We start from the raw sequence: 19,574 nt of genomic DNA on the forward strand, positions 1-19,574 counted from the left end.
GCTCTCCTACTACAGATCTCAGGTGACCCGCCCGACTCAGCTTCCCAAAATCCAAAGTGCTGGGAATACAGGTGTGAGCCACCGAGCCCAGCCAACTCCAGTATTTTTTACCTAAGCCAGTGGATGAGTGGAGTTGCCTTTATTTTTTTTTCTTTTTTCAGTCATGATCTCGCTGTGACATCCAGGATGGAATGCAGTAGTCTGATCTTGGCTTACTATACAATCTCTGCCACCCATATTCAGGCGGTTCTCCTACCTCAGCCTCCCAAGTAGCTGGGACCACAGGAAAGTGCCACTAGGTCTGGCTAATTTTTGTATTTTTGGTAGAGACAGGTTTTTGCCATGTTGCCCATGCTGGTCTCGAACTCCTGACCTCAAGTGACCCACCAACCTCAGCCTCCCAAAATGTAGAAATTACAACAAGAGCCACGAAGCCTGGCCTGGAATTGTGGCTTTTTGACATAAGAAATCTGTGGAGGGAAAAGCTTGGTTTGTGGGAGCACCTGAGCTCAGTTTGGCTCAAAGTTCTGGGATACCTATTATTGAGTGGCAGTGATGGTATGTTGTTAATGTACAATATGTTCCTGTATATAGCATATGTCTATGCTCATCAGATATTTTCAGGTAAAAAAAGATAGTCATTCCAGTAGTTTGAGCCATTATAGCAATTTCCACCAGGGGATTTCACAGTCCAATTCCAGTTGTGGGCAACAGTGATTAACATAATGGTAATTAATGAGAAGAGATTTTGAGACGTCCAGCCACGCTGACATGTCAGTGCCTTGTTTGCAGTATTATGAAGAAAGAGTGCAGTGGACTAGATACTAAGAAAAACATTGAATTATTTTTCTTGCCTCTATAACATCAAAGGACAATTAGAGATATAGAAGCTATGGAACATTCCACAGCATGGCTTGACATTTCACTGAACTTTTATCCTTTTAACCATGTACAAAGTTTGTTACCTATGCAAAGGTAGGACTGCAAAAGGAAGACAGAGGTGGAGTCAGAGGTCACAATCCACAGCAAGGTGACATTCTTGTTGATCGCAGCTTGAAATCAAAATTAGAGCGAGAATTAACTTTCCGGTTGCCGTAAGAGAGCAAGGAGAATGAAGCTACCAGCAGTTAACGGTATTGGATTAATTGAAATGAAGGTTGACAGATTGTTTTGGCTTTCCATCAAATTGAGTAAAGAAAAGGTAACCACTTATCTAATTTCACACATATACAATTGTGGATTAATTAAAAGATTACACAACCCATATATTATGGGTTTCTCATATAAGTGTATATGTACATGGGCAGACTCACAGTGTGCCAATATGTGTCTATATCCAAGTATATACAAATCCAGTGACCAACAGTTAACAAGATAGAAATTCTCTCCCATTTCACCATTCCCTTTCCTAGAATTTTTTCATAAATATAATTTTTCATATATTTGAAGCCTACTCTCTGGAGGCATGTAAAGCATGCATGCAGTAAACCTGTGCGATCTCACAATGGTGGTGTCAGAGAAAACAGTAACACCGATGTTATAAAAGATTAATTGTGAGGAGAAAGTTATACTTCCCATTAGTACAAATACACAAGAATGATTTCATCCAAAGCTGAAATCAGTCAATATCATTTGTTTTTAATGTTTTATTTAAAATACTTAATTTCAATAGGATTACTAAAGGAAATTAACGGTATTCGTAATAAATAATGTTCATGTATTCCCTTTAATTGTTGATTATTTAAAATGTAAGTAAAATACTAAATGGCACTGTATAATGTAGTTTCATGAAGCATTCTTTGTGGTTTTCATAAAATTGATAGTCTCCATGGAATATTTTGAGACTGAGAAAATTCCATATATCATTTTATTGTACTTTCACTTTACTACTTGCTTGCATGTCATAACTGATGGAAATAAAACTATGTATATTTACACATATGCAAAGCATGGATTTTTGTTTATGTTTATGTGTTCTAGTGAGACAAAGTTACCAATAATTTTTTCTATATAGGAAAATTTTTACAAACCCAAAGTTCTAATCTGTCTTTTCTTTGAAGTTTCATATTTCAGTCTAGGTATGTAATGGAATTGGCTGGGATCATTCTTTGATTTCACTGTTATTTGTGAGTTTCTGATATGCTTTTAGGAATGTATAGAGTTTCAAGCTTGCTTTCTTCTTCTTCATCTACCTTTGGACCTGTATATGCGATGTCTGCAGTAATGTGCAGTGCTATCTGACATACGGCTGCTGAAAGATACAAGCATATATACAATTCTTTGTTTCAGTGAATCTTTAGGAACAGACAAGTAACCTGAGACATAATTATGGTATGAATGTAAGCAAGCAGTTTATCATAGAGGTACAATAAGGGTGAAAATAAATGTAAAAATACATGCCTCATCCAAAACATGAGGTAGTCCAAATGAAAAATGTAAGTTGGCGTAAAGAACACTTTAAAAGTTCTGATTCTTTCTGGTGAGAGCAAGGAGCTCAGAAACCATGAGAAAGTCCTTCAAAGCTGCATGTTGGATTTGCAGGTCAGGATGGAAAGCCTGGGTCTGGGGGAGGGTGCTACGGTCCTGGTCTGGTTGAGGTCCTTCTGGGGCTCAGGTGTGTCTCAGCGGGAAAGCTGGGAAGGGGAAACGCATGCTTCACCCCGGCTAGAATGCCACCTCAGCCCACCTAGATGAAATTGCCCCTTCACAGCCCTGTTTCTCCTTCTTGGACAGGCAGGTGGAGGAACTCGGCCACCCTGAATACAAGTGGTAGGAAGAAGTTTGCCTTTCATCACAACATTTACTTCGGAAACAAAGTGATGACTAAGGAGTATTGCATTGGCATCCTCCATGAGGAGTAGAGGGGGTAGTACCTCGGAAGCTGGGCCTGGCGTGAGCCTTCCTGACTCGTCTCCCTCCAGGATACAGGGCGACTGGCTCCACTGCAGTCCAGTGGTTCCAGGGTCATGCAAGTGAAAGCCCGAGTTTCCCGCAGGTCACTGCCTGAGCTTCTTCAGCTGGTTGTCTGACTGTGACGGCCCAGGTTATGGCACGATTGCTGAGGTGGGGCAGCTATGGGGCATCATCGCAAAGGACCTTCTTCGACATTCCTTGGCATCGGAGGAATTGGCTTTGAACCAGAACCTGACCTGTCACGGCCAATTTGCCCAGTCCACCAGATCATCAGCCAGGGCCTGTGGCTCTATATTCTGCAGCACTACCCAAGGGAGTTAGGCCCTCAGAGAGGGAACAGAGAAGAGGCTAGGGAAGCAGCCCAGGGCTGGGGGTTGAGAGGCCTGTGGGTCCTGGAGGTAGGACACACATAGAGAAGCCAAGGCTCAGGGAGGAGACTGCAGTAAGGAAACTCAGGCCATCATGGGCTGGTGGAGAAATGCCCATCAGGGAACTGTGGTACCCACATTTCACGATGGGGGAACCGTAATCTGCTTAATAGGCATAAGCAGCTAAGGTCAATGGGTGGGAAGCCAGGATCAAGGGATAGCTGCCTCATCATCCCTTGCTAGCTACTTCCCTGTCCTGAGGCTTGCTTCTACCTGGGGTTCAGTTTGGGCTCAACCAGGGATCTCTCACCCTCCACACAGATGCCCACCTGAGGCCTGTCTAGGTCTGCGTCCTCCCAGAATGACTCTCCCAGGCCTGCTAAGTACCGTTTGGATGACACCACGCTCCACTGACATGCTTGCTTCCCTCCGCCATCCTCATTCACCCACCAACTCCCCACCCCAAAAAAGGCAGGCCACTGCACAGGGAATCTGGAGGACCACACAGGGCTCACAGGGGAGGAAATGTGAAGAGACAGCAAAACAGAACAGGACATTCTGTGTGTTTCCAGAAGGCAATCTGCCTGGATATTAAGGCCCACCTCAGTATTGGTGAGGACACCCAGTGTCTCTTGGCCCTGAGCATGTGCACACAAACACGCACATTGTCTAAACGGCATTGACATCACTACTACCTGAGGCATCCTCAGATTCTATACAACCCCTGTAAAAATATCAATGACACAATCTTCTTAGAAAAACAATCTGGGAATCCCAAATTTGCTATGAAATGGCAGAAGATCCTGAAAACCCAGAGCAATCCAGTAAAAAGCACAAAGCTGGAGCCACCACACTACCTAACTTCATGATATACTACTACAAAACTTTTTGTACCAAAATACAATAGCACTGGCAGAAAAGCAGAGACTAGAGCTCAGGAAAAACAACAGGAGCCCAGAACTAAGTCACTGCATTTGCATCTCACCGCCTTTACCCAAAGAAGCAAGAACGCCCAATGCAAAATCAAGTATCTTCTATAAACTAGGTTGGGGAAATGTGAATAGCCACACAAAGGATTTTACAAGTGGATTATTTATCACCAAACTCCAGTGTCAGATCTGAAACGATAAAAATAGCAGAAGAGATCACAAGGAAGAAGCTCCATGGCGTCCGTGTGTGCAATGATGGTCTCAAAGTGACTGCCAGAACACAGTAAACACCATCAAAAACAGAGAATGGAATCATAGCAAACTAAAGTGCTTCACCACACCATAGAAAACTCAACATACAGAAGGGACATCCTACAGGATGGGAGCAATGATTGAATAGTCACAGTACAGAAGGAACTCCCAACAACTCAATAGCATGAAAACAAATGGGCGAAGGCTGCGAAGACTCATTTGTGAAACTGAGACATACAGTTGCCCAGAAGACACACTAAAAGGTCCTCAGTATCCCCAATCCATCACGAAAATGCAAATCAAAAACACAATGAGATTTCTTCTCACTTCAGTCAGAATGCATATTATCCGAAAGTCAAACAAAAAAGAAAGAAAAGAAAACCCTAATCTCTGGTGAGGATGCAGAGAAAACGAATTCCCTGCTCACTTTTGGGGAGAATGTAAATTAGTGCTGGCATTAAAGAAGCTTTATGGCTCTTATTTAAGTATAAACAGTCTTCAGAAATCTACAAGTAGAACCACCCACTATATGATCCAGCAAATCAGAATACCCGGGCACGCCCACTAGTACACAGATCAATATGTTGAAGTGGTGCGTGCACCCATGCAATTATTGCTGCACTCATTACGTTTTTGCTGTAGCCAAAATACGGAAGCAATCTGAGTGTCCCTCCATTGATAAATGGATTAAAAAATGCAGCAAAAACACGTATGCGCAATGGAAATATGTTGAATATGGGAATCTGTTGAATGTGTGCATGCCATTCTGTTAAGTGACATAAGCCAGGTATCAGAAAGGAAAATAGCACGTGATCTCATTCTTATATGAAATCAAAAAAGCGGACTTCAGAGAAGTAAGACTCCAAAGACTGCGGTGAAGAGGGTGCACTGACGAGATGCTGGATGAAGAACTCATACTTCTAGTTATAAAGGAGGAATAGGTTAAAAATATTTTCTTCAGCATGCTCACTATAACTAGTGGTAACATATTCTTTCTCTAAAAATATTTGAATACAGTGCATGCCATGTTTGTTCACCACAAAAATGACAACTATGTGAGGACACACATATGTTGATTGGCTGGATGTATCCAATGCAGAATGTATATGACCTGTTGAACATCACGCCTTAAGTGGTAAATATGTATCATTTCATATGACATTTTTTAATTAAACCTACAATTTTTAAAATGCCTTAACAAAATAAATGCAAATAAAATATTGTATTATAAAGCAGTGCTTTTCTTTTCTAGCAAAGTCTTTTTCATGACACAGGAAAGAATGCAAGCCTTTTGGTAACTTGAGAAATAAATACATTTGTGTACATGTATATATATAATATATACATGTATATACGTATATAAATGTGCATATATACGTATATACATGTATATACGTATATATGTGCGTATATATGTATTTTTATATATGTGTATATATATATGAAAATCCCTATGAATGCTGATGATGAGTTGAAAGATAGAAATTCCAGGCACAGAGACTATAGTCCATGAATTGAAACCTTCAGTGCATGTTTCAAAACAAGACGTGAGGAGGAGGAAGAAAAAAGTAAAAAACACAAAGCCATGGCAGGTCCATGGGTTACACCTGTCATCCCAGCACTTTGGTAAGCTGAGGTGGGAGGATTGCCTGCACTCAGGAGTTCCAGATGAGCCTGGGGCAACATGGACCCACATTCAAAAAGTAAGTATTTAGTTAATTGATACATAGCTTGGAGGGGTGGCATGCATCTGTACTGCCAGGTGTGTGAGAGTCTGAGTTGAGAGGATCACATGGGTGTGTGGTGCCTGGGCTGCAGTGGGCTGAGATCGTGGGGCTGCTGTCCAACCTAGAAGACAGAGTAAGACCCATTCTCGGAAAACAAACAAAAAACAGTCACATTAGGTAAATTAAAACTATGTAGTGTGAGGAGAATCAAAATAAACGAAACATCATCAGAGCCTATGCGATCTGATGAAGGAAACCAGCTTTCACATAATAACAGCCCCAGCTGGGGAGAACAATGAGAAAGGGCAGAGAGAACACTGTAAATAATAACACGCCAAATTCCCCAAATGAGTTAAAAGACATAAAAGTACAAAGAGTGCTTCTTTTCAATTCAATGCCCTTGAATTCAGAATTAGAAAGTAAACCCAGATAGAGAATAGAAAGACAGACGATACAGATGGAGAGCGTGTGTTGGGGAAGTAAGGGAAGGATGAAAGGAGGGGTGTAGAGGAAGGAAAGGAAAAAAGGAAGGGAGAGAGACTGATAGATGTTCAAAGACACAGATACAAAGTCTACAATGGTTGTAGAGATAGGCATGTGCAAATTGCCGCAGGGAGTGTGGAAAAATATCGGAACCACGGAGACCTAGGTGGAGTCAGAGAAAATATACAAACTCGCACAGAGAAATAAACATACACAACCACAAACACACACGTGGTAGTTTAAACATGAAAAGACACCAAGTCCCCGTCGGTACAAATCACAGATGTGCTTCCGAGTTACTGAGGCACAATGCAAATTTGTCAGTGCCCTTAGCATCTGTGGCCCACGTGCACGGATATTCAGTGGAAGAAGTGTTACACAGCCTTTATAATTCAGCACGATCTGTGATAATACCAGAAGAAGGGATCTCATGTGAAATCACTAGACTGAATTGCACGTAGGATTCAAGGAAGAAGCCCAGTCTGCTGCATTCACTCGGTGGGGTGGCAATATGGCTGAGCCACCAACCCATGGCACGCCCATCCATTGTAGACAGTTCCTGGTTTGCTGCCTGCCTTGGAAAAAGCTCCTCCCCTACCACCACTTTAAAACAGGCTAGCTCCAAAACTAGTCCTGGCATCCATTTACGGTCATTTTCTTATCTATTTACCTCCTAGAAAAATCATTGCAAGACCCTTTCCTCAACATTTTCCTATGCATTAAATTTGGGGAAACGCATTTTAAGACGACCTCGTTATAGGCAAGTCCCCAGACGTTTCCTAATCTGAGTTGCGCAGAGTGCACACACCAATCTGTTGCCCCATTGCCACTATACGGATACCGTACTGGACCACAGTGTCTTTGACATGCACACAGTAGGATAGAGGGCAGCTTGAGGGGGCCAAAGAGTTCCGACTGTTTTCAGAATAATTTGCTTAGAAAACGTGTTTCTCCTGTGTTTGTGGGTCAGGGGGACGGTAGTCAGGGAGGACAAGACTCCCGCTCCACAGCTTCAGCTGTCTGCATAGGAGCAGGGACAAAACCGGGCGATAGATTTTCAAAGCTCAACTGCTTTGATACCGAGCAGAAGGGGTAGAAAGCATACTGAAGGCCCCACAACAGATTCAGGAACTTTGACTGTCAAACCCTCTTCCCTGAAACAACATAGCTCTTCTCACAGAAGCTGTGCTGACCAGAGTCTATACGGGACAGGAATGTTAGCACTCTATTAGCGTGTGGTCAACATGGATGCTCATGTTGGAACTCTTTTCATCTGGGAACAGGAAAGAAAGTTCTGCCTCCGACACTGAAATCCTCCTGCCCCATCCTTGACAGAGGCAACCCCTTGTCTTGTGCATAGACACAGGTGTTCCTGGGAAGCAGCCTCCCACTCGCGAATGAAAGCTGTATGTTTTGTCCTCCTGTGTGAGGCTTGCAACACATACTCTACAACTATATTCGCTTTACATTCTAAACCTTAGGCAAAGTATGCTGAAGAGGCCACAGAAAATTAAAGGGCCCTGGGCTCCAGAAACAATCTGCAGTGCCAATCACGAGGGAGAATATAGAGACTCGCTAGACTTTGCAAGAGCACAAAATGCAATCGTAGTGTTGTTAGCTACATACGTTATGGGCTCCTCACCTAACATAGAATCTTGGAGAAAAGCTTAACCCAACTAAAGATGTAAACATCCACAAGAGTGTCCATATCCAGGGTCATCAAGTGACAAGAGAGTCCCTGGATGGATTCTCCAACAATCTTACATTCCACTAATCCACGCCCTTTCCCCTCACTTCTGTAAGTTTGTCTTTTCCCGTAGTCATCTATGCCAAAAGTGTATCCTGAATGCCTTCCCACATGCCTCTGTCACCTTTCCCACAGTCCCTCCATACACCTTACATGCCCATTTCTTCTCACGTTGATGTTTCAGAAGTCCTGAGAGGCTGATTGTCCCAGAAAAGGATTATGCATTCACCTTTAAAAGAACATGTGGATTCAACACGAAAGCCAACTTTAAGATTTCCATCATCCTGTGCTTATCTATTGTGTATGATGATACTCAAAATGAAGGATTTTGGAGGTCCCAGCAAACTGGGACCTGGAAACCCAGTAACCCCATTCCTTGAACTATCTCTGCTTCCATAGGATGAAGTCAGCCTCCAACTAAGCTGTCTTTTGCTTTTACCTCCCCCACTCTGTCCTGTAGGAAGAATCCCAACACATCCCACACCCATTCACTCTACAACTTTAGAGGCCCAGCTCCAACGCAGACTGGTAATTTCCATGAAGAGAATAAAGCACGTGGATGGATCAATTCATTAGCACACCCGAATAAAGTGGATAAACATACACACACACACAAACACAAAGACACACTCACACACACACACAGACACAGAGTCACACATCCTTGAGAATGTTTATTTTTCATTCCATACAATCCAAATTTACCCCCTCTTCCTGATTTCTGGTGACTCGACCTCTTTTTCCTTTAGTTCCTGTGCATAAGACCATGCTGAGTACTGCCGTCCTGCATACTGTTGTAACTTTTTAGGAGTTCTGCTGTATTAGGTAAAATCTGATGCTCCATCATATTCAACTCAACAACTGGGAGTCCCCTAGAGAAACACAAACTCACGTTAAAACGCATTTTCTCTGAGCCATACTTGGAAATGTTTCAATTGTGGGGCCCGCTGAGAAAAGGATATCCCTTCCCCATTTGTGATCCCTTAAACTTCCTCCTACCACGTGTTACAAACTGTTCTGCGCAATCCCTGCCCCATTCCCAGTATTGTCTGTGAGGGGAGTCGGCTAACAAGATGCACTGTACCCTAAAAGCACACAGAAGTCTGATGGGGCAACAGCTTAAGGAAATCCATCAATCTAAACAGTCCTTTGTGGTTTGGGGCAAGGATGATCAGGACGCACATTCAGGGAGCCCAATCTTATGGGGTTGGTAGGATGACTGCCGGAGGGGTTCACAGCCATGGAATCAAGTGCCACAGACTGAACTGAATGATTTTCAGCTTTACTCCTCATTGATTCTGGAAATGGACGATTCTTCACTGGGCTTAAGACTCCACAGCTATCACCTGCTTTGCGTGAAGTCTCTAATGTGCCTTTTCAGCCCAATGCCATGAACGTCCTGGATTCTGTCACTCTCTGTCTTCCTCTCAAGGAATTTCTACATGTACCAAAGGAGCCTCAATTTCTACATTTCTGAAATGAGCACCCAGGCTCCCTGAATAGGCAGGTGCATCAACCCCCTTATACTAGGCATCAAACAGCTCCAGTCCCAACTAACGGCTCACCTGACGTCTCTGTTCCCTCTTCAGGTGGCTTCATCCTCTTGTAGTATTGCAGGGGATTGCGCCACAGGTCCTTACATAGGATCTGTCAGGGGACTCAATCGGGAAAGGCCTCATCAGGGCTCAGAAAGGTGACCCAAGCAGCTGGGAACACACGGGGTCATTTCTCATGTTTCCCAGTGAGGACTCACCTCAGCAATCTTGTTAGATCCTGCGAAGTTGTGGTCAGAGAACCAGTTGAAGAAGTTAAGGCTGCTGCTGTGGTGTCTGCGGCGATAGGCCTCCACTTCATAATACGGATACCACTCAATTGGAGTGGAACGAGAAGCCCTGTATTCTACAGAGACAGGAGTTTTTGTGGGAAGGGGGCTGGATCACGTCGGCAATGATCCACCCGCCATCTTCCTTCCACTACCCATCCTGGGAGCCACCTGTCACCTGTGATGTTCACCAGATATTCCTTGGTAATCACTTCATTCTGGAAGTAGGGGTTACTCCGAAAGAACAACATGATCTTGCAGAGATGAACAGGATGCTTCTCTTCTTCCACCTGTCAGGACAAGGTGGAGAAAGCTTAAATACGTTTTCGGGTGAGGTGCTCACTCTTGCTTACAGGAATGAATTATTTCCCTTACCCTCCCCCGCTAAACCCTCTCGCCTCAGTCTTCCTGGCCTCACCTCCAGGCTGACCATGTAGCTCAGCATGTCTTCATCTTCGTCAGTGATCAGGGCTGACATCTGGGGGTGGTTTGCAATCTGATTTAGGTCAAAGAGACTTTATACACGATGGAAGGGAAAGCGACGAGCAACAGGGAAGAAGGCCTAAGAGCACCCAGAGGCTGGGGTAGGGGATTTCTCAGATCTGCTTCCATGTATGATCTCCTTTCACCTCCCCCTCCCCGTAAACTAAGGCCTCCTGTGTTCACAGAGGGTGTATGATTCTGAGGCTGACTGCACTGACATGGGGAGGCGCGATTTGCAGAGACTTGCTGGTGTCTGAGGAGTGGCAGAATCTGCTTAGAGCCGAAGACGCCCAGTCCCAGATCGGACTAGCGAGGGGCAGCAATCACACTCCCTTAAAAATAGCTTGCTTCACCGAAAAACCTCTTCTGGTCTGAACTCGCTTCTGCTCTTCAAAAAGATGCCCCAAACGTCTGCTGCTCGGCATCACCAAGGGTTTCTCTGCCGCTTGCAGGACAATAGTACCCACGCCTGCTGTGGCTTTCCGCAGCCACATTTGTCCGTGGCAACTCCCCTTTGTTCCCCAAAGAGTCACATCGACGCCGAGCTGCCCATCGGTCACTTACACTTCCCCGAGAGCACCTCTCCACTAGAAAGGCCGAAGAAACACTGAGAAGGATACAACATTGGCCCAGAAGCCAGGGACGCTCTGGATGACGGCGCCTCTGCGGTCTAGGTGGGGCTTGCGCCTCCGCTCCATCTTTTCCCGCTGCCGAGAAAAGGCCTTCCTGGCTTGGGCATTAACCGGCTCCAGCTCCACCTGAACGGCCAGCAGCTCCTCCAGTGCAGACTCTGGGGTCATGGGCCCAGGGCCAGGCTGTGCCCGCTGGGCCTCCTCCTGCCGCTCCACGAGGCCCTCCTCCTCCGCCACCACCTCCACCTCCGCCATTATGTCATCCAACAGCAGCACCGCCTCCTCCCCCAAAGCCGCCTGCTCACTCTCCACCCCGGCCGCCCCCTCCTGTACAGCCTCCATCCTGAAGGCGGTGCCCTCCTCGGCACTCGCACGCACCAAGGCCTGTGCTGCCCGACCCACGCCACAGGAACCCTGCCGCAGCCTCTATGGCACCCGGTAGCTCAGCGAGCCCTCAGGGCGCATGCGCCGGGCTTCCAGGCGCCCCCTAAGGGACTGCGCGCGAAGGGCCGAGGGGCCGCACCCAGGCCGACTTCCTCCCGTCGTGGCCAATCAATGGGAGGGCGGTGGGCGTCTCCCTGGGCGGCACAGCCACTGGCGGGCCTGCATCTCCAGCCCCCCACCCCCCGCCTTCCCTGCCCAAGCCTCCTCCGAGAAGCCCTTGGAGCTTGTGCCGGGTAGCTAGGCATCCAGGCACACGCGGGCTGCGTGGCCTTTGGAATTGTGGGCATGGCAGCCCTGTGCCCTGACATCCTCAGGGTGGCAAGCCATGAACATCTCTATGTGTCACGAACACAGGAAACGTCTCTCTTCGTTAGGCAGGCCAGGTAGATGGTATGGAAGTAATACTGCAGATCCAGAGAAAACTCTCTGGTTCCTGGGGCTAGGGCGGCAGGGGTGTCCTGGGGGAAGTGATCGGGGCGGGCACGTGGGAGGAAAGTCGCCTGCCTTATAAAAGATTAATTGTGAGGAGAAAGTTATGCTTCCCATTACTACAAATACACAAGTATGATTTCATCCAAAGCTGAAAGCAGTCAATATAATTTGTTTTTAATGTTTTATTTAAAATCCTTAATTTCAACAGGATTACTCAAGAAAAATAACGTTATTCGTATTAAATAATGTTGATGTATTCCCTTTAATTGTTGATTATTTCAAATGTACGTAAAATAGTAAATGGCACTGTACAATGTAGTTTCATGAAGCATTCTTTATAGTTTTCATAAAATTGACAGTCTCCATGGAATATTTTAAGACTGAGGAAGTTCCATATATCATTTTATTGTACTTTCACTTTATTACTTCTTGCATGTCATAACTGATGGATATAAAACTATGTATATTTACAAACATGAAAAACATGGATTTTTGTTTACGTTTTCTAGTGAGACAAAGTTACCAATACTTATACCTATTTAGGAAAATTTTTACAAACCCAAAGTTCTAATCTGTCTTTTCTTTGAAGTTTCATATTTCAGTCTAGGTATGTAATGGAATTGGCTGGGATCATTCTTTGATTTCACTGTTATTTGTGAGTTTCTGATATGCTTTTAGGAATGTATAGAGTTTCAAGCTTGCTTTCTTCTTCTTCATCTACCTTTGGATGTGATCAGGGCGGGCACGTGGGAGGAAAGTCGCCTGCGTGTGCTGAGGTGGAATTGATCTGCTGTAGAGGCCAGAGCCCCGGCACACACTCTCACAGGTCGAGGCAAATAGAGGCTCCGAGTACCATGCTTCCTCTCTGAGGATGCTGTACTCCAAGGAGCATTCCAAAGGGCCTCTTGTCCTATGTCCCGGGCACACCAGAGGCCAGCCGCCAGGGTTGGCCATTGTCGGCCTGCGCGCACGCTGTTGTGCACTGCCTTGACGACCCAGAGGCTTCCGCACCCGCAGCAGCGGCTGCGGTGCCTGTTGGTGGGGCTCTGCAAGCCCAGGGCCGGGGCCTCTCGCTCCCGAGCTCCTGTGCGCAGTTGAGCCTGCTGGGGACCGGAGCCCTTTGGCCAGTGCGGGATCTGCGGGTCCAGCGGAGCTCCTCAGGAAACCTGGGTCCACATAGGTGTGGGACTAGGTTCTCAGCAGGGCGACGCCCGTGAGTCTTTCAGGGAGCGGGTCTGCTGGGGAGCGGGCCCCCAGAGCCTGTGGGTGCGGGGCATGGGCTGGGCTGGGCTGCACAGGCCCGGGGTCTGTGGGAGCACCCAGGAGAAAACCGTGTTGAAGCTGGAGGCAATGCTGGAGAGGACGGCCGGGGTACAGAGCAAGGAGGCGGCCTTGGAAGAGAAGGCGGTGCTGAAGGGGGAAAACATCATGGCTTAGGTGGAGGTGGTGGTTGAGGTGGAGCCCGACGTGGTGTGGCAGAAGGAGGGCCAGCGGGCACAGCCTGGCCCTGGACCGAGCACACCGGGGCCGTCAATGGACTCGCTGGAGGTCCTTCACTTGGAGCTGGGCTCCGTGAATGCCCCAGGCCACAGAGCATCGCCGCCTTGTGGGCCAGAGCAATATGCTTGCGGCTGCCGATTGGGGATGGCTGGCAACAGGGGATAGTCATCGGGCTTCGGGGCTATGGGGGCTGTTTGGGGGGAGGAGCCAGGTGGGAGGCGCGTGGGGGTCAGCCAGGAGGCAGGGGATGGGGGACAGCGTGGGAGCCGAAGCCACATTCCTGCAGCTGTGAGGGCAGCTCGCTTGTAGCAGCCCTGGGAGCACGTGGTAGGGAAGGGGAGCCAAGGCCAGCACTGACGAGGGAGAATCGCGGTGCCAAGGTCCCTTTGCGCACAGCCCAAATTTTAAGGACACGTTTCCCTGGGAACTTGCCTGGAGGACGAGGAATCTGTATGCCATTACCAGCCATTGAACCACCCCTGCTCTCGGTGCCTGTTTCCAGCAGGCTCACCCCAGAAACACAAGGTGCTTAAGAGGGGTTCGCGGCGCATGGGGCTGCCGACCTCCTCACGGCAGGAACCAGCTCCGCAGATACGCATTCTTCCACCTGCAGGCTCTGCACTCGAAGGTGTGTAGGCCCTGAGCCTATATAACTTCCTTTGGACCCACGCAATTCTCTTGGAGAGCGCCAGGCACAACCCTGCTGTCGCTTCTAAGTACAAGGCTTCCCTCAAGTGGACATGCCCACCCCTCAGGGAGACTAGGATAAGAGGACACCACACACCCGGACATCAGCGGAGCATGTCCAGCACTCAGCACACAAAAGCCTCCTGCATCTCAGAAACCCAGAGAAGCAGCCGCCTCACACCACCCCCCCGTCCCTCCCGTCCCTCAGCTGCAACCACCTGCCCACTTTTTCTGCCTCCCGTCTCTAGTCAGCCCAGGCCTTCTTGTCCGGGTTCCACCCACTCCAAAAACCACCACAGTTGTGGCGTTGCCTCCTCGCCAGACAGAGATAGAGGGCCAACAATGAAGGGTGACTGGCCAAATGTCTGGGAGATGGCGCTGTTCCACATTGTCTGTGTTCTTGCGAAATTGCAAGGCGTCACGAGGCTTGCCCACCCAACCCTCTGGAGAGTTCTTGGGCAGAGGTAGATTGTTTGGCGCAGGAGATGTTGGCGTGGCGCAGGAGATGTTGGCGTGGTTCAGAAAGCATGCGGAAGTCCTACTTTGCTACATGATGGATTTGCAGGTCAGGCTGGGGAGCCTGGGTCTGTGGGAGGAGTCAAGTGTCTGAGTCAGTTTGAGGTCCCCCTGGGGACCAGCGTTGTCTCAGTGGGAGAGCTGGGAAGGGAAACTCATGGTTCACTACAGCTAATAGGCCATCTCAGCCCAGCTAGTTGACATGGTCCCATTGAATCCATCCTCTTGCTCCTTGATCCGGCAGGTGGAGGAACTCAGCCATCCCGTTTACCGGTGGCAGAATGATTTCCTTTCATCCCAACCTTTATTTCCACAGTGAAATCATCATGAAGGAGCACTTTGTTGGCATCCTCGGTAAGGAATGCCTCCCAGCATGGTAGGGGAGCTGGTGTGTGGGAGGGTGGGACTGGCATGAACCTTCCTGACTCCTCTCCCTGCAGGCTACAGGGTGTCTCATTCCACTGCAGTCCAGCGGTTCTGGGATCACGAAGGTCAAGCCTCCAGCTGCAGGCAGTACACCTCCTACCTGAGCTTATTCAGCTGTTTGGCTGAACATGACTGCCCGGGTTTTGGCAGGATTGCTGAGGTGGTGTTCAAGGTGAGGCATCATGGGAAAGGACCTAGCTGGTCATTCCTTGGTCTCTGGGGAATTGGCTTTAAACTGTCACCTGAACTGTCCTGGACCCCCGTCTGCAGTCCCCTAGATCATCAGCCAGGGCCTATGGCTCAATCTATTGCAGTTCTATCCCATGGAGAGAGGGTAAGCCTTAGAGGCGGAACAGAGAGGAGGCCAGGCGAGCAGCCTAGGGCTGGGAAGGACTGGGAACTGAGAGGCCTTTTGACCTGGATCTGGGCCCCACATGGAGAACCCAAGGATCCTGGAGGAGACTGCAGTGAGCAATCCCAGGCAATCCATGGGTTGGGGGAGAGAGACCCATCAGGGACATGTAACACCCGCATTTCAGGATTGGGGCACCTTAAGCCACTATGATGCATATATGGCTAAAGTCAGCGGGTGACAAGCAGGGCTAAAGGGATAGCTGTCTCATCATCACTCGCCAGCTCCCTGCCCTGCGGTAAGACCTGCTGCCACCTGGGGCTCATTTTGAGATCAACCAGGGCTCCCGTTTTCTCCAGAAGGATGTCCACCTGAGGCCCACCTAGGTCTATGTCCTTTCACAGTGTTTCTCCCAGGCCAGTCATGTTTTGTTTCCATGAACCCGGCTGCCGTGACATGTGTTATCCTCTCTGCCATCCTCACTCCCACTGCCCTGCCTTCCCATATAAGTTAGTCCACCTCCCACGGAATCTGGAGGACCACACTGGGCTCCAGTGTGACGCAACGTTTTATTTTCTTCACGTACATGTATTTTAGGGCTACCTCCCGGGCTGGGAATGTGAAGAGATTGCCAAATGGCTGGGGACCTTCAGTGTGTGTCCAGGGAGGGAACCTCGCTGGGAATAAAGGCCCACCTGAGTAATGGTGTGGACATGCAGTGCCAGTTGTCTTGATAAAGACCTGCTTTCTTACATCACCTACTATTAACATAAAAGTTAATTCCTTAGAATATTGAAAAAACAAATTTAAATATGAAGAAATATAATTAGTTCATAATTGTATGGAAAACACTGCCGACTGATCCATTTTCCATTACAATTCTTATGGGAGACTTGATGTTTTTAGCAAGTTTTAAGATGCATTTTTATTCTTCTACTCCTGCCAGTTTTTATGATCATTTTTGTAATACAAGGACATGGCCTCTGGAAAGTTTTGAGGGACTTTCAGCTTCTTTTAGGGTAGATAGTTGTAAATTTTGAATTGTTTTCCCCTGGGGTTCTTTTCAGGTTACTCTTTGTACTTTCTATGGGGGGTGTTAAATTTGTTTTCTTGTTTCGCCCTTGTGGAACTTTCGTTTTAAAGGAATTGTGTGTGTGTGTGTGTGTGTGTGTGCGTGTGTTAGAAATGGGAGTTAGCCTGTTAGCATGTTTTCGAGTATGGATTTTTTTTTTTTATCAATTTTTTGGGTGTATGTGTGTGTGTGTGTCTGTTTGTTTGTTTTTTTTCAGTTGGAGTCTCACTGTGTCATCTAGGCTGCAGTGAAGGGGCAAACTCTCAGATCATTGCAACCTCTCCCTCCAGCTTCAAAGGATTCCCGTGCCGGCTGGTGCTGTTTTTCCCCCACATGAGGAGAACATGCAGACAGTTATAACAAATTCTGTGCCTGGGTAGGTAGGAAAACAAATTTCAATGAATGGTAAATTTCACAAATACAGTTTCACATTTGTATTTTGCATCATTTTGAAAATTTTAATTGCTGACATATGAAATTCTGTATTGACTTTCATGTTAAATGTACACTTTTCCATCAATTTCAACAATGAAAACTAGCGAAGGCGAAGCATTAGTTCAGGAAGTTGAAAGCAGTCGTTCTGTAAAAAAAAGAACATATTTATTGAAGATATATTTACAGAGATTTTAGAAGGCTTCAGTCAATATTTTTGTTTCTGTTGCTCTGGTGTTTTATCATACAGGGACCAGACTGTAGCATCAGTAGCTATAGTTACAAGGCTAGCAAAGACTCAGTGCTATAGAAATTATTATTGTGAAAATTGGCAGCCTGGTTGTCCGTTTGAGGAGACTAGAGGACTTAGGAGTTTCCGCCCAAAGTACAAGGGCCTGGTTTAGTGGGTGGCCTTCTTTTGCTGAAGTAGATAAGACCCAGGAGAAGGGTGGATTCACTGTAGTAGCCAGGGCTTTGAGACTGGTAAAGCTTATTTGTCCCCTAGTGCCATTCCCAGATATTGGTCTGTGCATAAAGGCACTTCCTGGACTCACTGACTCCTGTAAATTCAAATGTAGAATTTAGATGTAAATCCCTATTTCAACTTCTTAAACTGAGATCTAATAAGTGGGTAATAAAATATGTGTTCAGAGGAAAGGGAGACGTCAGACAGGTATATAACCAAATCATCCTGGTCAAATACCTTCAAAAATATTACTGCAAAAAATTAGTGAAAATTAAACCTTAAAAAAGTTATTTTAATTGGAGAAACAGAAAAAAGTTGGAGTCATTTTAAACCCCGAGGTGTAAAAGTACTGTTATTAGATTACAGGAATTATGTACAATGAATAATTTGTTGGAAGAGCAGCATACTATGTCTTGAGTGTGGATAGAGGTTCATAAGCCATGTAAGAAAACTCAGAGATTGAGAAGAAAATGTTTTCAGGGATTTTTTTCTGTTGTGAAAGACTTTTAAAATGGTTTCCTACTGATCAATGATTCACTTATATTTATCATCGAGGTATATGCTGTATACCCTTTTATATAGGGATGAAGTTATAGTTTCTATCATGTAGATAAAAAAACATGTGACTCTGTACCACATTTGCATCAGAGCCTTTGGCGTGATTAATGAAGCAAACAGTGAAACTGTCTATGTCAGGATACAGGTGGGCACAGCTGGAAGCTTCCGGCACTTGCACTTTAACATTTCTGCATTCTCATCTGTCTCTCCTGGAAAGAAAATGGTCGATAACTATCCTAAAGGACGTATGTTACATGAAGACACTAAGTATTGAGATAAGACCATGAGTTGTCTTATCACTGTCTTGTCATTACATTTATATGTATAATTTATACAAAAAATCCAGTTTATTTTATCACGATTACATATTACATCCCACATTTATGTATTTTATTATCTTTCCAGTGACTGTTTTGTTTTGTTTTGTTTTGTTTTGAAATCTCGTTCCACTCTGTCACTGCCTGCAGCTGGAGGCTTGACCTTCCTGATCCCACAACCACTAGACTGCAGTGGAATGAGACATCCCGTATCCTGCAAAGAGAGGAGTCAGGAAGGTTCATGCCAGACCTACCCTCCCACACACCAGCTCCCCTACCATGCTGGGAGGCGCTCCTTACCGAGGATGCCAAGGCAGTACTCCCGAATGATCACTTCATTGTGGAAGTAAAGACTGTGATAAAAGGAAAACTTCATCCTGCCGCCGGTACCCGGAAGAGTTGCTTTCCTCCCCTTACCTGGCCAAGAAGGAGAAAGAGGACGTACTCAAAGCAGCATTTCATGTAGCTGGGGTGAGGTGACCTGTTAGCTGGGGTGAAGTGTGTGTTTCTCCTTCCCAACTCTCTCATTGAGACACCCCCGGGTCCCAGGGGTACCTCAACCTGACCCAGACACCAGACCCCTCCCGAAGACTCAGGCTCCTTAGCCTGACCTGCAAATCCATCACGTACGTAGCTTAGCAGGACTTCATCATCATTTGTGATCCCGGCCAACATCTGGGTGTGCCGCACAAGCTGCCTCTGGTCAAGGAGCCGCCAGATGATTGGGTGGGCGTGCAAGGAAACACCCTGCAACTTTGCAAGAGCACGGAGAGTGTGGGGCAGGGCACCTTCCCTTCCAGGCCCTCTGTCTCTGTCTGGCGTGGAGGGCACCATCAGAGCTGTGGTGGTCTTGGTGGTGGGTGGAGGCAGGCCCAGACAACCTGCTCTGACCAGGGACTGGCACTGAAGAAGTGGGCAGGGGGTTGGGGGCGGGGTGTTGTTGTGTGAGGCGACTACTTGCTCGGCGTTTCTGAGCTGCAGGAGGCCCTCCTGTGCTGGGTGCTAGACAGGCTCTG

General features: G+C 46.9%; 1 protein-coding gene across 1 annotated transcript; it reads right to left on the bottom strand.

Annotated features, from left to right (window-relative positions):
* Positions 1–9,081: 9,081 nt before the first annotated feature.
* LOC129395572 (testis-specific Y-encoded protein 3-like) lies at positions 9,082–11,821 on the bottom strand. The gene is made up of 6 exons (XM_055107046.2): positions 11,345–11,821; positions 10,660–10,737; positions 10,420–10,531; positions 10,173–10,318; positions 9,985–10,066; positions 9,082–9,291 (listed from the first exon to the last, which is right to left on the bottom strand). The coding sequence occupies exons 1-6, from the start codon at positions 11,696–11,698 to the stop codon at positions 9,269–9,271; spliced, it is 795 nt and encodes a 264-aa protein (XP_054963021.1). The 5' UTR covers positions 11,699–11,821; the 3' UTR covers positions 9,082–9,268.
* Between the last annotated feature and the right edge of the window lie 7,753 nt (positions 11,822–19,574).

This window comes from Pan paniscus, chromosome Y, assembly GCF_029289425.2.
Source record: "Pan paniscus chromosome Y, NHGRI_mPanPan1-v2.0_pri, whole genome shotgun sequence".
Lineage (NCBI taxonomy): Eukaryota > Metazoa > Chordata > Mammalia > Primates > Hominidae > Pan > Pan paniscus.

Bases quoted from the DNA above. Each gene is read 5' to 3' on its own strand.
- LOC129395572 (XM_055107046.2), bottom strand. From the start codon at position 11,698: ATGGAGGCTGTACAGGAGGGGGCGGCCGGGGTGGAGAGTGAGCAGGCG. The intron at 10,738-11,344 runs GTATCCTTCTCA...GACCTAAATCAG, and splicing joins CTGGCTTCTGGGCCAATGTT to ATTGCAAACCACCCCCAGAT. The intron at 9,292-9,984 runs GTGAGCCGTTAG...GTGTTTCTCTAG, and splicing joins AGAGGGAACAGAGACGTCAG to GGGACTCCCAGTTGTTGAGT.